General features: G+C 40.3%; 1 protein-coding gene and 1 pseudogene across 2 annotated transcripts in view; one reads left to right on the plus strand and one right to left on the minus strand.

Moving 5' to 3' along the window:
* Positions 1–17,622, minus strand: part of PAQR5 (progestin and adipoQ receptor family member 5) — a 71,970-nt gene that overhangs the window by 30,270 nt on the left and 24,078 nt on the right. For both annotated transcript variants that reach the window (XM_039865189.1, XM_039865190.1), the window contains exon 2: positions 7,480–7,644. In XM_039865189.1, the coding sequence (XP_039721123.1) occupies positions 7,480–7,530 (51 nt within the window). In that variant the 5' untranslated portion in view covers positions 7,531–7,644. The remainder of the gene's footprint in view (positions 1–7,479; positions 7,645–17,622) is intronic.
* On the plus strand, positions 3,502–3,619 carry LOC120604640 (uncharacterized; annotated as a pseudogene).

A 17,622-nucleotide genomic window follows, 5' to 3' on the forward strand; every position in this document is an offset into this window, starting at 1 on the left:
GAGTCCTCAGATCCAAGAAGTTAAGTTAGGTATGGCAGAGACAACTGGTGCTCACCAAATATTCCATGTGCTTTCCTACATTTCTCAGACTTTCTTGCAGTTAGGTTGGAGCCATCTGACTCTTTCTGGTTAATGTTACTTCTAGGTCAGGACAGTTGAAAGCAGTATACCTTTTTGTAGTAGATATCATGAGGCAATTAGGAGAGAACTCTTCCCTCTTCAGAACCCAGCCACTCATCCCTCTGTGAGAATTGTTTTGGCCAAAGGCCACTACCTTGACCATGTTATACTTCCTGCCCAGGGGTAGCATACATTCACTGATGATGGAACAAAGTCCTGGCCTTCTTTTCTCATTTGGGACAAGTCTGAAGGGCTAACCCCACCCCAAAGTACTCTGTGTAATTGTTTGAGGCTTCTGATGCAACTTCTCCTTCTACCCAACCTACAATCCTGCTTTCCTCACTTCCTTACAGATGTTCTCCCTGAGAACTCACCATGCTAAACTTCCTGCACACAAATTTTTGGTTCAGAGTCTGTTTTGGGGGAACTCAACCAAAGACATCTCTCTTTCTTCCCCTTCTGTGGCAAACCGGGAGGCCACAAGCTCCAGCTGCAAGATGGTGGATCTTCCATCTGCCTGGGTCTCTCACAGTTCCCCACTGAGCACTTAGTTACGTAATGTGAGTGTGAAATAAACCTTTTCTATGTTAAGTCATTGAGCTATCTGGAGGAATGTTTAAACTTAGCATAGCCTAGCCCTTTCTGCCTAGTATAGTTATTCATGTTAAAATAGCTAGAGTAACCACTAAAGTAATAAATACAGATCATACTTCTACATATTAATTATAAAAAAGTGGAGGAGAAAATAGAATATTAAAAGAAAACTAGAAAACAAGAATGTAAAACTCAATGCAAAGAAAGCAAGAAACGACAGGACAACTAAACAAACAGAACAAAGAGAAAGCATGTAAGATGATCAAAATAAATGCAAATATATCAATAATCATTATAAATATAAATGTTAGGTAAAATTGTCTAGTTAAATAACAAATATTGTCAAACTAGATAAAATCCAACTATGTGCCATTTACACGATACACAGTTAAAATATGAGAACAGGGAGAGATTAAAAGTCAAAGGAAGGAAAGAAAGAAACCAGACGAATTATAAAAATAACAAAGCTGGAATGGCTCTATGGCTGTCAGACACAGGCTAAGACAAAAAGCACTTCTAAACGGAAAGAGAATTACTAAAAAATAATAAGAAATTTACTTCACCAGGAAGATATAAGAATTATAAACTTGGATGTACCTAAGAAAACAGGCTCAAAATATGTAAAGCAAAAATTGACTTAACTACATGGAATAATTCACAAATCTGCCATCATGGTGGAAGATTTTACATCTCAGTTATGGTAGATTAAGCAGAGTAAAATTAGTAATAATATAAAAATATCTGATCTTATGGGGTATATATGGAATACTGCCCAGACAACTGACGATTAGGTATTATTTTCAAGTACATTTAGAAGATTTTTGAAAATTGATCATGTGCTAGGTCCTAAGGCTAGTCTGAACAAATTTAAGGACTGAAATAATACAGAGGGCATTCTCAGATCACAATCGATTAAGTTAAATCAGTAACATAAAAACTCCATGCATTTGGAAATTTAAAAAAACACACACTTATTCTAAGCAATCATAAGTCACATAAGAAATCAAAATGAAAATTAGAAATTGGAACACTACAGGTGGACTGCAGTTAAAGTAATACTTAGAGGGAAACATATATATTTAATTGTTTATGTTAGAAGGCAGAGTGATTAACTTAAGTTAGAGCAGAAACAGCAAAATAAGCCTGAAATAGAAAGAAAATAATAAAAATATCAACAGACATTAAAGATATAAAATACATAATAAAGAGGCTCCACTAAGCCCAAAACTGCCTTTCAAATGTTAAAAAAAGACAAAGTAATGAGACAAGAGAGAAAAACAAAAACCACATGATCATGTCGATAGACACAGAAAAAGCATTTCACAAGATCCAATACCTGTCATGATACAAAAACACTCAATAAAATTGTAGTAGAACTTCTTCAACTCAGTAAAGCCCATCTATGAAAAATCCACAGCTAACATACTTCTTGATGGAAAATGGAAAGCTTTCTCCCTTAGGAATAAGACAAGGATATCTGTTCTCACTACTTCTATTTACTATCATGGTGGGAGTTCTAGCTAGGTCAATTGGACAAGGACAAGAAATTAAAGGCATCTAGATTGTAAAAGAAGAAGCAAAACTATTTATTTGCAAATGATATCATCTTACATATAGGAAATCCTAAAGGATTCATGAAAATAACTATTAGAGCTAATAAATGAATTCAGAAAGGTTGCAGGATATAAGATGAATATACAAAACTCAGTTTTATTTCTTTATACTAGCAACGAACAATCTGAAAATTAATTTAAAGAAAATTCCATTTACAACAGCATCAGAAACAATAAATACTTAGGAATAAATTTAACAAAATTATTTTAATGGTACAAGACCTGTACACTGAAGACTACAAAACATGACTGAAAGAAATTAAAGAAGACCTAAATAAATGCAAAGGCAACCCATGCTCACGGACTAAAAGACTTAATATCGTTAAGATGGTAATGCTCCCCAAATTGATCAACAGATTCAATGCAACCCTCAACAAAATCCCAACTGCCTTTTTTTGTAGAAATTAAACTCATACAAAAATTCAAGGGACTCTGGACAGCCAAAACAATCTTGAAAAAGAAGAAAAAAGTTGAAAGTCTCACATTTCCGAAAACTTATTACAAAGCTATATAATCAGGAGAGTGCGGTACTAGCATAAGAATAGGCAAATAGGTCAATGGAATAGGACTTAGAATTCAGAAATAAACCCTTTACAGTCAACTGATTTTCAGTAAAGGTGCCTAAGCAATTTAATAGAGAAAAAATAGTCTTTTCAACAAATGGTGCTGGAACTACTTGTTATGTATGTATATATATACATATATACACATGTATATATATACACATGTATACACACACACACACACACACAAGAATAGAGTTGGACTCCTATCTCACACCACATGCAATAATTAACTCAAAAATAGATCATAGACAAAAATGTGAGACATAAAACTCTTAGAAAAATATATAGGAGTAAATCTTCATGACCTTAGATAGCCAAAGTTTTCTTAGCTATGACACCAAAATCACAAGCAACAAAAGAAATAGATATCATCAAAATGTTAAACTTTTGTACTTCAAAGGATGCCATCAATAAAATGGAAAAAAAACACCACCACACAGAATGGGAGAAAATATCTGCAAATCACATACCTAATAATAGACTTGTATCCAGAATATATAAAGAACTTTTACAACTCAACAACAAAAAGAAAAAAAATGGCCCAATTTAAAAATTGGCAAATGGCTTGAATACATTTCTCTCCAAAAGAGATTTAAAAATAGCCACCAGTCTACAGCCATGCCACCCTGAACAAGCCCAATCCTATCTGATCTTGGAAGCTAAGCAGAGTCGGGCCTGGTTGGTACTTGGAGGGAGATCACCTAGGAAGACCAGGTGCTGTAGGCATAAAAAACTAAAAAATAAGAGATCGTAAGGTGACAAGGTTCTTGCAATCTGTGAGGTCAACCAAGGGTTGCCTTGCCTAAAAAAATAACTAATAAATAAATAGACACTAAACACATGAAAAGATGCCCAACATCACTAATCATTAGCAAAATGCAAATCATAACTACAATGAGATACCACCTCATACCCATTAGGATGGCTACTATAAAAAAAAGCAGAAAACAAGTGTTGGTAAGGATATGAAGAAATTAAAACTCTTGTTGTACTGTTGGTGGGAATATAAAATAATATAGTCACTGCGGAAAACAGTATGGCAGTTCCTCAAAACCTTAAAAATGGAATTATCAAATGATCCAGCAATTCCACTTCTGGGTATATACCCCAAATTACCAAATGCAGGACCTCAAAGAGATATATGTACACACCTGTGTTTGTAGCAGCATTATTCACAATAGCTAAAATATAGAGACAGCCCAGTGTCCATCGATGGAGAAATAGATAAGCAAAATGTGGTATGTACATACAATGAAATATAATTTCAGCCTTAAAAAGGAAGTAAATTTTGACATATGCTATAGCACGAATGAAACTTAAGGACCCTATGCTACATGAAATAGATAAGCCAGTCACAAAAGGACAAATACTGTATTATTCTACTTAAATGAGGAAGTAGGGTAGTCAAAATCATAAACAGAAAGTATCATGGTGGTTGTCAGAGGCTGTGGGGAGGGAAAAATGAGAGAGTTACTGTTTAATGAGTAGAGAGTTTCAGTTCTATAAGACAAAAAAAATTATGAAGATGAATGGTGGTGATGGCTGTACTATAATGTGAATATGTTTAATATCACTGAACTGTGCACTTAAAAATGATTAAGGCAGTAAATTTTACACCAGTTATGTTTCACCACAATAAAAAGAAGCTAGGTATAGATAGAGTGACCACGTGACCCAACAATTCCACTCTTAGGTGTATATCTAAGAGAATTGAAAATATGTCTACATAAAAACCTGTACACAAATATTCATAGCAGCATTATTCATAATAGCCAAAAATCTGAATCAACTCATGTGTCCATCAACTGATAAATGAACAAACTGTGGTATATCTGTACAACGGAATATTATTCAGCCATAAAAAAATGAATGAAGTAGAACACATGCTATAGCATAGATGAACTTTGAAAACATTTTGCTAAGCAAAAGAAGTCATTCACAAAAGGCTGCCTATTATATGATGCCATTTATATTAAATATCCCAGATAGGCAAATCCATAGAGACAGAAAGTAAATTAGTGCTTGCCATAGGCCTGGGAGCGGAGGGAGTGGGAAATGTCTGCTAATTGGTACAGAATTTCTTTCTACAGTGATGAAAATGTTCCAAAATTGATTGTGATGATTTTGTGCAACATACTTTGTGTACATAAACATCCTAAAAGCCACTGAACTGATTCTTGTAAAGGGCGAATTTTATGGCATGTGAATTATATCTCAACAAAGCTGTTATTAAAAAAAACTTTTCCACAAAGACAATTCAGCTGTAGGATTGAGTTATTGCTTGAACCCCTTCACAGGTTGCCATTCATGTAGACAAAAAGGTAAACAGTGCTCCCTTGGAATGGGCGATGTAGTGGCCCCATTTAGACATTTTATAGGTAATTTCTACCAAGCACTCAGGAACGTGTAATTCTAATATCATGTGAAAATTTCCCTAGAATAAACAGGCAACATTCTCCAACTCATTTGTAGTTGGCATAATCTTAATCCCAAATCCAGGCAAGGGCAGCATAATAAGGAAAAATTACAGGCCAACTCATTAAATAGATTTAAAAATCCTAAACAAAATATTAACTAATGAATTTCAGCAATAGATTAAAAAGATATTACGTCATGACCAAGTTGTATTTAAATGCAAGGTTAGTTTAAATTTAGTAATCAGTCAATGTAATTCACCACATTGACAACTTAAATCTTGTACAACCACCTCAAAATATATATTGATAGAAAAAAAAGTTCTGTAAAATTCATTATTAATGCAAAAAATAAAAATCCTAGGATACTAGGGATAAAGAGGAATATTCTTAACCTGATAAAGATTTATTATTTACACACACACACACCTATATGCACAGAGAGAGCTAACATTATATTAAATGATGAAATGCTGAAAGTATTTTTTTATTAAAATCAAGAACAATACCAAGATGCCTGCAATCACAAATGTTACTGTATTTCAATAACTTCCCAGTTGATTCTGATGGTGGTGATCCAAGCACCCACTTTGAGAAATCCTGAGCTGGAGAAACCACTTGCCTGTTGAGATGGCTCCTTGTTCCCAGGTGCCCAAGCCCACGCCCCCAACAACACCCCCAGCCATTCACTGGGCTGTTTCTTTTCTTTTGTAATAATCCCATTGTTCTATTTCATTTTTCTTGGCCCTGTGAGACTGGCCTACCAGATATTAGTTCCATTTTACAGATGAGGAAACGTGAGGCTTAGAGAACTACAAGTCTTGCTTGAATTCTCATAGTAAGTGGTAGAGACACAGCGCGAGGCCATGAGGAGCACCTCGGGGAGTCCTCCTGCCTGTGCCCTTGAGCTAAGGTGTCTGGGATAACGTCACGTGTTTACCTATAGCCTGCATGCCAAGGCTGTAGTTAATAAAAGATCTCAATTTGACACAAAATGCCCTGTTTCCTGGCAAAGTGTCATGCCACGTTCCATACGAAGGTGCTGCCTAGACGTCTTTTGTTTTGTCTCTGAATTGGGTCTGTGTAGGAATCAACACCTAGATATTTATTCCATTCCTTGAACTGTTTGTTCAAATCTTTAATAACTCGCTAATGTACCCAGGACTGTTTTTAAGCACCAGGGAGACTAGAAATTACAAGACATATACCCAAGTCCTACCTTCTAAGAGAAGGGAGAAACTGCCCTTTCCCATGAGTAACCTATTAGTCAGGAATGTGCCCGCGTAAATTTGACAACGCCAAAGGGTGGTGGCCCCCTGCTGTTCCCTGCCCAACGGGTGAGGCTCCGAGAAGGTAGGGAAGTGGGCCGGGCCACACAGCTGGTTGACATACAAAGGGAAAGGCAGCTGTACAGAATAGCCTACAGAGGTTCTAACCAACAGCTGAAGGGGCTCAGGGAGGGGAGAGGACACCTGCAGCACCATGAAGAAGGAAGTCAGAAAAGGAGAATGAGGGTAGAGGGGAAGAAAGCTTTCTCTAAACAGAGACCAAGAGGAGTGAATGTCCAAGCTGGTGGGAAGACTAAAGAGACCATTGGTGTGGCTAGAGAAGAGGGTATATGAATGAGAAATGGTGGAGGAGGTGGGTAGGAGTCAGGCCTGCCAATACCAACCAAGCTAGGGAGTTCCCAGGCCCAGGAGTCTGTGAAGGGGCAGGGCTAATGCCCACTTGACAAGCCTCCCCATCACCTCGATCCTCTGCCTGGTCTGGGCCTCCTGCAAGTGATGGGGACAACAGCAAAGCCTCAGGTGACTTCGCCTCTGGCCTGCTTTTAAGCACCCATGGGAGGGTCCTAAAAAAATCTCTATCCAGCTAGATGCCGCTGGCTTCCTCTCTTTATCTGTAGTCTAAAAACTGACTTTGCTTCAGGATAAAATACAGATGTCACAGGGAAAGGCTACAACACAAACAGTTTCGGGAGCACTTCCATTTCCAGGGTCAGTATAGGCTGGGGAACAGGAGGCTGTCATCCCCCATGGAGTCTGGGAGGGACTCCTTGAAGAGAGCAGGGCTGCACAGAGCAGACTGGTTGAAGACAGAGCAGTCACCCTGTTGCAGATGCCACGCCCTTGTCACAGCCTGGATGTCTACCACTGGAGTGAGAGCACATACCTGGGGCATCTGGTCTATGCTGAACAGCCTGGGGAGCTTCAGGCTCAGCATCTTGAAGCCAGGCTGGGAAGGCCGGTGGGTGGCAGCTGCTCCCTGTCACCAGGCCTCACTCAAAACTCTGACATGGCCTGGGGTGCCTCTGGCCAGCTGGTGCCCAGGCTGCTTCTGAAAGAGGACAACATGAAGAAATCCAGTCAGTCTCAGTCGAACTCCAGCTAGGATCAAGACTGTCAGATTGTTTATGGAGCATACACTTGCTTGTGATGGCAAAATAATCAGTCTTCCTTAAAAACAACAGCCAAACTATCAGACTGCTGAGTCACTCCAAGAGTGCAGCAGGGAAGTAATTAAATAATATGGGCAATCACGCAATTATAGAGTTGGAAAGGGCCGCAGAGGTCATCCAATCCCCTCGTGTTGCACGTGCGGGTCAGAGGGGTGGAGTAACGTCACCAAGGTTGCACAGTTGCGGGAGAGCTGGGTTTGCTCACTCTCCACTGCACCATGTGGGCAGATGGTGCGATCCTGGAGGGCAGAAGAGAACTGCAAGTTGTGCTCCAGATCACGCAAAGAGAAGGAGCTCTTTCAGAAGGCTGGCTGGAGCGTGGTTGCCCTAGACACACAAAAGAACTAGACCAGGTAAATCAGTCGGCAAAGCGGAGTAACAAGGTTGTTTAAAGGAAGGATTAAGGCTGCTTAACATCTGTAATTAATGTGTGCTAGAAAAACTCAAGTCCTCAGAACAGGTCCAAGAAACAGAAAAATACAGGCTGGGTTTAGCAGAGAAAGAGCAGAACTCAGAATGTACCATAGTCAACGCCATCTCTACCCCCATTATCGCTGGGCCAAAATCTGCTGCCTTCTTAGAGCCCCCAGGAGGGGTTCTGTCCCTGCCTCTGAAGGCCTGAGGCCTCACCTGTAGCACCAGCCACATCTGCCTGCAGGCAAAGCTTCCTGACTAGGCCTCGTCCCCCCACTACTGGGGAGGACCCTTTGGGATGCTTGGAAGCTCAGGGTGTGTGCCTGACTCATCCTGGGCCTTCATCAAATACTTGTCCAATTCTGTTCATTAAAGCTTTGTTGTTCATCCTGGAAACTTAAAGTGTGTTTTGGTTTTTTTTACAGTTTGTTGATACTTTTGCTTTTTATTATAGTTTTATGTTCTATGTATTATTATCTGGAACTATGTAGCAAAATCCTATATATTTATGTGTCATTGTCATAAACTTGCTTCTTTCTTAAAAACACTGATGTAAGCATTACTCACAATAGTCAAAAATTGGAAACAACCCACATGTCCATCAGCAAATAAACGGATAAACAAAATAACAAGTAAACAAAATGTGGTCTACATATACAATGAAATATTATTCAGTCATTGCAAGAAATGAAGTTTTGATACATGCTGTACCATGGATGAAACTCGAAAACATTATGCAATGTGAAATAAGCCAGTTACAGAAGGTCAAATGTTGCATGATTTCACTTATACGAGGTACTAGCATAGGCAAAGTCACAGAGACAGAAAGTCGAACAGATGCTGGAATGGGGAGTTGTTTCACGGGTAGAGAGTTTCTGTTTTAGATGATGAAAAGTTCTGGAAATGGGTAGAAATGATAGGTGTACAACACTGTGAATATAATGTCACTGAATTGTACATTTAAAGTGGTTAAAATGATAAATTTTATGTTGTGCATATTTTATCACAATAAAATGTTATGTAATAATTGTAAATAACAGAAGAATAAAGAAAAAAATGTAAAGCACGTGTATATTTTACCCAGGTTAAAAAACAAAAGTTAATACTTTGCAAACAAACAACATTGATGTTTGTGGGCCACCAGCACACCTTGGTTCTCTTGGTTTTCCAGGTCTAAATCGTCAAGCCAGAAGTACTGCAAAGTCACTGAGTGGCAAGACACTAGGCAAAGGTCCAGTGCTGGAGGAATCTCAAGCACAGCAGAAAACTTCAAACAATAATGAGGCCACGGCTGGGCCTCTACGGACCTGCCCACATCGGTCCTCTGGTTCTCAGCGAGTCAGCTCAATATCATGGCCAGAAAAAAAAAAAAAAGGTCTCCACTCTCACAGTACATGCTATCCAGGTAGGATGACCAGACTTATCATGTGGTGATTAAGGGTAAGGGTTAATGTATAGTTAGGTATTCTTGGTGGGCTGCTGTAGCTTGAAGAAAAAGGCGAGAATTTAATGGACATAAACCTTGTAGAGGTCTGTGACAAACAGGATAGAGGGAAGTGGGCATCCTCCATACCATTCTATTCCTTTGTTGCACAGGGGAAAAAAAAAAGATGAATAAGACAGTCACTGTCACCAAGAGATAAGACAGATATGCACCAACTAACTAGCACAAGTCACCCTGAGAAGGGTGACTCACCCACTCTGCACCAAGCCTGTGCAGGTCACTATGCCACCTGCCTTATCTCATTCACCCTCACCATGCCATCTCAGGAAGCTGGCAGAGCAATTAAGGAACTGGATTCAATGCACGTTCATTTGAATGTGCATTCAAAGCCCAGTATGCCATTTCCTGTGCAGCTGGAACTTAACTCCCCATGCCTCAGTTTCTCTATCTGTAAAATGGAAATAATAGTAGTACTTTCTCCATAGGGTCTTTATTATGATTGAAGAGAGAGAACTCACATAAAGGGCCTGCCATAAAATATAAGTCCAACAAATACTTCTTATTATTATGAATTTTCAGATAGAAAATTAATTTTATATTTTACAAACAAGAAAACTGAGGTATCAAGAAGTTAAGGAGAATTGCCCAAGATTACACAGCCGGTAGGCAGTAGAGTTAGGATTTGATTTCTGGTTTTATAAGTTTCTTTTTAAGAAGAGAACTAACTTTGTTAAAAGAGAATTAAGTCCTAGCATACAGCAGTGGGACTTATTTCTCCTTGCTACTGAAAGATGTGTGCACTACATTGTAAACAGAGTCTTTACAATGATGTTTACAACCTACATGCTAAACGACCCTCTTTGCCAATTCAGGTTGAGACAAAGTCTCAGGTAAGACCAAACTTGACCTCGCTGTTTCAAAAGTGTGAGATTTCTTGTGTCATGTTTTCCTGCTGTTCAAAGAAATAAGGATTCTCACATTAATTGTCTTGCATCTAAAATGTAAAGCTTTATATTTGTCAAAACTGTGAAACATCCCTGGAGGATCATGGAAAGCTATATGGCATGGCTGATGATACATTTGCTGTGCTTTTTGTTAATCATTTCAGATATACAGTCGTCCCTTGGTATCTGAGGGAGTTTGGGCACAGGAACTCCACAGATACCAGGACGCTCAGGACCCTCATGTAAAACGGCATGGTATTTGCATATAACCTACACACATCCTCTGATATACTCTAATTGTCTCTAGATTACTTATAATACCTAATATAATGTAAATAGCTGTTATACTGTATTGTTTAGGGAATAATGACAAGAAAAAATATCTATGCGTGTTCAATACAGATGCAACCACTGTACTATGCACTATGTACTAGGCCTGACTACATAGTACAAGTCAGCAACAACGTAACTTTTTAAAAATATTTTTGATCAGTGGTTGGTTGAATCCACAGAGGGCCGACTGTAATTGAACATAAAATGAACTCACTGGTCTTTTTAGCCTCTTTCCATCACAAGCCAAGCTCTTAATTTCATCAACACTATAAAAACCAGAGTGTAATTTCCAGTACTTCAAATGGCAGCTTGGTTTGTTGTCTTTTTTTTTTTTTGCAGAGATCTAGAAACAAGATGGAATTAAAAAAAAAAAAAAGGCTTCAGAGTATTCCGAATTCAAAACACGATGTGAAACCTTGCTAATATTTCAACAGTATATTGGTGCCCCATATGAGACTTCATTTAAAAGAGGGTTCTACAGTTTAAACACGTTTTAAAACAGCTAAAAAAAGTAAATGAGCTGTATTATATTCTCAAGGACTTGCAGAGTTCTCCTGAAATAGTCCTAAACAACAACAACAAAAAGGCAAATCATAACAACAAAATCTCTCTCAGGAGGTTTCAGGCTAGACCTCTCAGCTATAAGACCAAGCAAAACTAACAGGAGGTGCACCTGACTCCCTCGTTCTTGGGGGACCCTCCCAGTACACTTTAGCCTACACACTGTATCCTAGGACTTGAAGGACACAAGTCCTTATAACCTCCTAATATGTTTATATATAAGGTGGCTGAATGGAAACTGATGGGCTATTTTTCCAATAAGAGAGGCCAAAAAAAGTGTATAACTTCTAGGGATGCAAATGAACTAGTACACAGTCTTTTTATAACATTAATTTATTCATTTAGTTAAGACATATTTAGAATCTGTTATCATATCCAACACATTAATTTTAAAATATTGTTTTTCCACTCATATTTCATAGAAGTAAGTGTATTCAAAAGCATCATTTGTATCTTCAACCACAGTATCTTCATAATCACAGCCATTTTTTGGAGTCACCTAACACACTGTAAGTGAAAAATACTCTCATTTCCATCTTATCTGAAAGCGGCACTTTTTGAAACTGTGTTCAATGCTGCTGCTAAAAAATGTATCCCAAGTCCCAAGTAGTCATTTGCTATTAGTAAACTATCTGCAATTTGCTTTCAAACACTCCACACACACAGTGTGAGATGAAAATGTTAGTTTTAGCCTACCGGGTGGTGGCTAATTAGCATTTGAAAGACTAACCATAAACTCACACTCCAGAGGCCACAATTTTGGTTCAGTTGGGATTATTTTTGATTAACACCAGAGGGTTTGCTAATTAGCACTGTGGATGCTGTTACACTGGAGAAACGAATTAGAGTTTGGTGAACTAGTGAGGAGTGTTGCACAGGCGTGCTCCCTCCTGCACGATCAGGGACAGTGACAGGATGCCCAGAATGGTTGCCCCTCTTAATGGGCTCTTTATAGGGAGGATTCTGGGCCTGAATCAATGAGAAGCTCAGCTGACCCATGCCACTAGACAACTGCCAGGTCAGCCTCAGGTGACCTTTCAAGTAAGGTGTGCATAAGAAAACCTAAAAGAGCAGCTTGTCGGGGACTTAACCCATCATATCATTTTTGTGCCTGCTTGCTGAAAAATATTTATATGATAGAAGTCAGCCCCGGACTCTCACTGTGCTGTGTCACCTGGCGGTGAGGTTCTGGGGGTCCTCTAGCATTCATGAACCTCTAAATACTGATAGAGCCTAAGACTGTATTTCAACTTTAGAAACTCTCAGTTGGAAGTCACAACATTATCTTGTGTACCACTAAGACTGAAAAATATGTTGCCAATTATAATCAGGAGACATCACTGACTGGAAATGAATCCTGATTTTGGAGCTGTTAAAAAATTTTTTTAAGTGTATGTAGAAATTGATGAAATACAGTCATTATAAATGAATGATTGATTGGCTTAGGTCTCTCCTTGCAACTAGGAGACTATATTCCTGGGAACAAATCTCAATCTGTATTACATTTTTTCCCCCTTCTCTCTTCAAATTGATTTTGTGTTTCGAGTACCTTCTGAGGGTATCCCAAGCACTGATGGGGAGAGTTTCAGGTTCCCGTGTCTTCCCCAAACAGCACATTCCGCTCATTGTTCAAAATAAAGGAACAGAGTGACTATAGAAAGATCTGAATGGACCCACCTATAATGCCACTTCCTCCTTTCTGAAAATTATTATGTTAGAAAACAAAAATCTCATCATCAGGCAAATATAGTAAAAAAAAAGAATGCTGTTTGGTAGGAAATTTCTCCATTGTTTGCTTTTAGAATACTAGACACATGAGATCATGAAGCTCCTGAGAGGTGATCATCTAGTCCAAATTATCCCTGGGTCCATGAATATCGCCGATGGCATTTCAGATAAGAGGTCAGACATCTGCGCCAGGGAAGCAAGGTTAAGAGAGGGAGCTCAAGTTCCGTGAGAAGCCAGTGGCGAGATGACTGGAGAGGTTCAGAGCCAGCCTCACCTTTCTGCCCATACTTGTCAGCCAGTCCTAGACCAGGTGGGCGGCAGAGTGGTCTGAACACTGACCGGTCTTGATAAGGCCCCAGCTTCCGGGGTGTGAGCTGGCTGAGAACAGAGAGCTTGGGCTCCTGCATCTGAGTTACACTTCTGCAACTCTCACTCCTCTTGAGCTCCCGTCTTGATCTCCTTCGGGTTATGCAGAAAATAGCACGGAGCCCAGGCGGCAAACTGGGACACAGTTTCCATCTCATCACTGTGCCAGAAGGTCCCTCCTAGATGATCACCAAAGGGTCCTCACCACCACAGAGGCCTGACCTTGTACCTGGGGGTAGGACAGAGTCTAGGAGCAGCCCCAAGCTGCCTTCGAACTACTGTTTTACCTTAAAAATGCATGTAAATATTGAAATGTTTTGTACATAAAAGGTCACTATCGAGAGAGTAAAAAGACAGTCCACAGAATGGGAGAAAATATTGCAAATATTTTTCAGAATATATAAAGAACTCATCTACAACTCAACAATAAAACCAAAAATCCAATTAAAAAATGGGCAAAGGACTTGAATAGTCATTTCTCTGAAGAAAACATACAAATGCCCAACAAGCAAATGAAAAGATGCTCAGCATCACTGGTCATTAGAGAAATGCAAATCAGAACCACAGTGAGATACTACTCCATACCCATTAGGACGGCTATTAGTGCACTGCTGATGGGTTGTAAAATGGTGCAACCACTGTGGGAAACAGTATGGTGATTCCTCAAAAAATTAAACATAGAATAACTATACGATCTAGCAATTCCACTTCTGGATATACCCCTCAAAACTGGGATCAAACAGATACCTGTACATCGATGTTCAGAGCAGCATTACTCACAATAACCAAAAAGTGGAAACAACCCAAATGTCCATTAGCAGGTGAATGGATAAACAAAATTTGATCTTCACATACAACAGAATATTATTTAGCCTTAAAGAGGAAGTTCTGATACATGTTATAACATGGATGAACCTTGAAAACATTATGCTAAATGAAATAAGCCAAACACAAAAGGACAAATATAATTTATGATTCCACTTAGATGAGGTAGGACCTAGAAGAGGAAAATTCATGGAGATAGAAAGAAGGACAGAGGTTGCCATGGGCTGGAGGGTGTGGGGAGTAGGGCGTTATTGTTTTAATGGGTACAGAGTTTCTGTTTGGATGATAAAATGTTCTGGAAATGGATAGTGGTGATGGTTGCACAACATTGTGAAGGTACTCGATGCTACCGAATTGTACACTTAAAAATGGTTAAAATGGCAAATTTTATGTTATATATGTTTACTACAAGGAAAAAGTATCTTTAAAAAGTATCTGAGTTTTGCAGTCTGCTCCTAACTTAACTTTTGCATTAATATAAAACTTTATTTTCTCCAAATCTTCCAGAAAAAAATAAATTATAGATATATACATATAAATCATCTTAGTCTATTCAGACCTCTATAACAAAATATCACAAACATTTATAAACAACAGACATTTATTCCTCACAGTTCTGGAGGCTGGGAAGTCCAAGATCAGGTTGCCAGCATGGCTGGGTTCTGGTAACGGCCCTCTTCCAGTGGCAGACTGCCAACTTTTTGCCATTTCCTCACAGGGCATAAGGGGCAAGGGAGCTCTCTTGGCCTCTTTTATAAGGGCACTTGTCCTGTTCGTGAGGTCTCCACCTATTCACTTCCCAAATGCCCCGCCCCCTAATTCCATCACATTGGGCATTAGGATTTCAAAATATGAATTTGAGGGATGCATACATTCAGCCCACAGCATGTATATACACATACATTCAGTATATAGAAATCGTATACAACCTATTGCTGCAAAACCCCTTCTTTGAGAAGCACTTACAAGTTCAATCCACCCTTCTTCCTATTCTATAAATGAGAATCCCAGATAGGACATGACTTGTTTGAGGTTGCTCAGTGGGGACCTGGCAAAGTCAGGATTAAACGAGGTCTGTAATGAACGGTGGGAACATGTGCAGAGATGTGTGACAGGACTTGAAAGACCAACAGCCCTACCCTGCCAGGGCTGGTTCCTAAATCCACCACAGGGAGAGAACCAAAGCCCAGGAGAGAGAGCTGGGGTGGCTGAGGTCACTCTGTAACTGGTGACTTACATCTGAACTCCAGCCTGGCTGTAGCCAGAGCCAAATGCCCACCTCAGCAAAATTACAAAAATGGCTATTAATTAAAGCCACAATTATTCTGTCTGTAAATGCAGTGTTTTCTAAACTGCAGATCACAACCTGTCAGTAGATCATAAAATCGATTTAGTGGGTCATGACTAGCATTTAAAAATAGAATAATATGTAAAATAATAGAACAAAATATCAGTGTATTGCATAAAGTAAAGTATTGCTCTGTGATATTCCTGATTGTTATGTATGTTAAGTTATATATGTTTGTTTATGTTATACCTGACCATGTGTGTGTGCTGGGTTATGATATAAAAGGTATTTCTTAATGAAAGTCACAGTCAAAAAAGTCTGAAAGAGTATGCGAATGTCACAGATCATCTGTACTGATTCTGGGGAGCCATGGCTTTTTTCCCCCCATATAGAGTCACACACGCCATGATGTGTCTGTGGAGTTTGGGGGAGCAAAGCTTCTGGGGATCTAGACAGAAGACTGGCTGGACAAGAAGACCCTCCTAAGATTCCTTGGTATGTTGTCACAAGCACCCTGACCGCCTGAGCTCGGAGAATGTTCTAAAGGTGAAACCCCAGCTCCTCAGCAGCCTTCTGACGAGTTGTGACTTATATCTAGGAAGGAAGCACAACTTGGGACTTAGGGTAGCCAAGGTCAGGTCTCTCCTCTGCCATCTCCTAGATATGACCTTGGCTGGGCTGAGTAATTCTCTCTGACTCATTATTGTCATCTGTGAAATAAGGATATTAATACCTCCCTGGCCAAAGTTATGCAGAACTAAAATGAGATAATGAATGCGAACATAGGTATTACTACAAATTCTAAATAAATACCAGTAGTGTTACTAGTAGTAGTAGGAGTGCTGTTACCATTACTATAAATAACTACGCACTCAGGAAAGTGGACCATCATCTGCAACAACCCTTAGGATGGGGGTTTGTAACCCGAGGTCCATGGAAATTTAACCTGAGGTAAAACTGTGTGTGCGTGTGTGTGTGTACGGGCACATGTGTGTACATGAACATGTATGTATGTCACTGGGGACAGGGGCCATGGCTTTCAGTGGAGTTTCAGTGAGCTAGAAACATTCAGAACCACTGCCCCACAGAGTGCCTGGTGATCAGAAGTAAAGCCACACCTCTCGGCAACTTGGTGCCCAGACGAAGTCCCTCTTCTAGGCCAGGAGTTGCTGGGCCAGCTCTCAGTAGTGGGAAACAGTCAGACGTTCTGCGTTGTGTCTGCCAGACAGTGAATGAGGGTAGTGTTCCTTTGCAGAAACCTGTTCCTACCCCTACCGCCCCACCCTAGAAATTGGCCCCGCTGGGTGGGGGAGGCATGGCCTCGGCAGGTGTGCCAGAGATAATTAAATCTGCAGGCTGTACTAGCCGTGTCCTCTGACACGGGACTGTCCACAGCCATGGCAACCAGCCCCACCTCACCCCACCCCACCCCACTGGGGCACCGGGAGTGGTTCTCACAACCTAGCTCTCCTGTGGGCTGGGCAGGGGAGGCAGGCCGGAGGAACTCGGCAGGTACTGTCAGCCAGCTATCACCGTGGGCCACCCAGAGTGAGCCAGGCTCGGGAGATGGCTTCCCCAACCCCATTCCTAAAAATTCCTGTCCTCGAGCCTCGGACATTCCCCCACTGTCCACTCTCTGGCTGCTGTCCAGGCCCAGCTCTCCCAGAGGGAGGCTTCCCTGTTCTCTCTCCCTGCTCTCTCTTTTCCCTGGTCTCCGCCAGACATGGGGAGGGCGTGGCAAGCACCGATTCTGGGGCAGGCAGATCTGGGCTCCAGTCTGGGCTTCTTCATGTACTAGCTGGAGCCCTGGAGGGCGCTGCCAAATTTTCTCAGCCTTAGTCTCATCCCTAACTCATTAGCTGAGGGAGGAGCGAATAAAATGATGTACTTGAGGCTCTTTGCACAGAGCCTGGCCTGCAGCAAGCCCCTCAATAAATAGCAGTTGTTATTATTA

Source organism: Pteropus medius, unplaced genomic scaffold (genome assembly GCF_902729225.1).
Source record: "Pteropus medius unplaced genomic scaffold, Ma_sr-lr_union100, whole genome shotgun sequence".
Lineage (NCBI taxonomy): Eukaryota > Metazoa > Chordata > Mammalia > Chiroptera > Pteropodidae > Pteropus > Pteropus medius.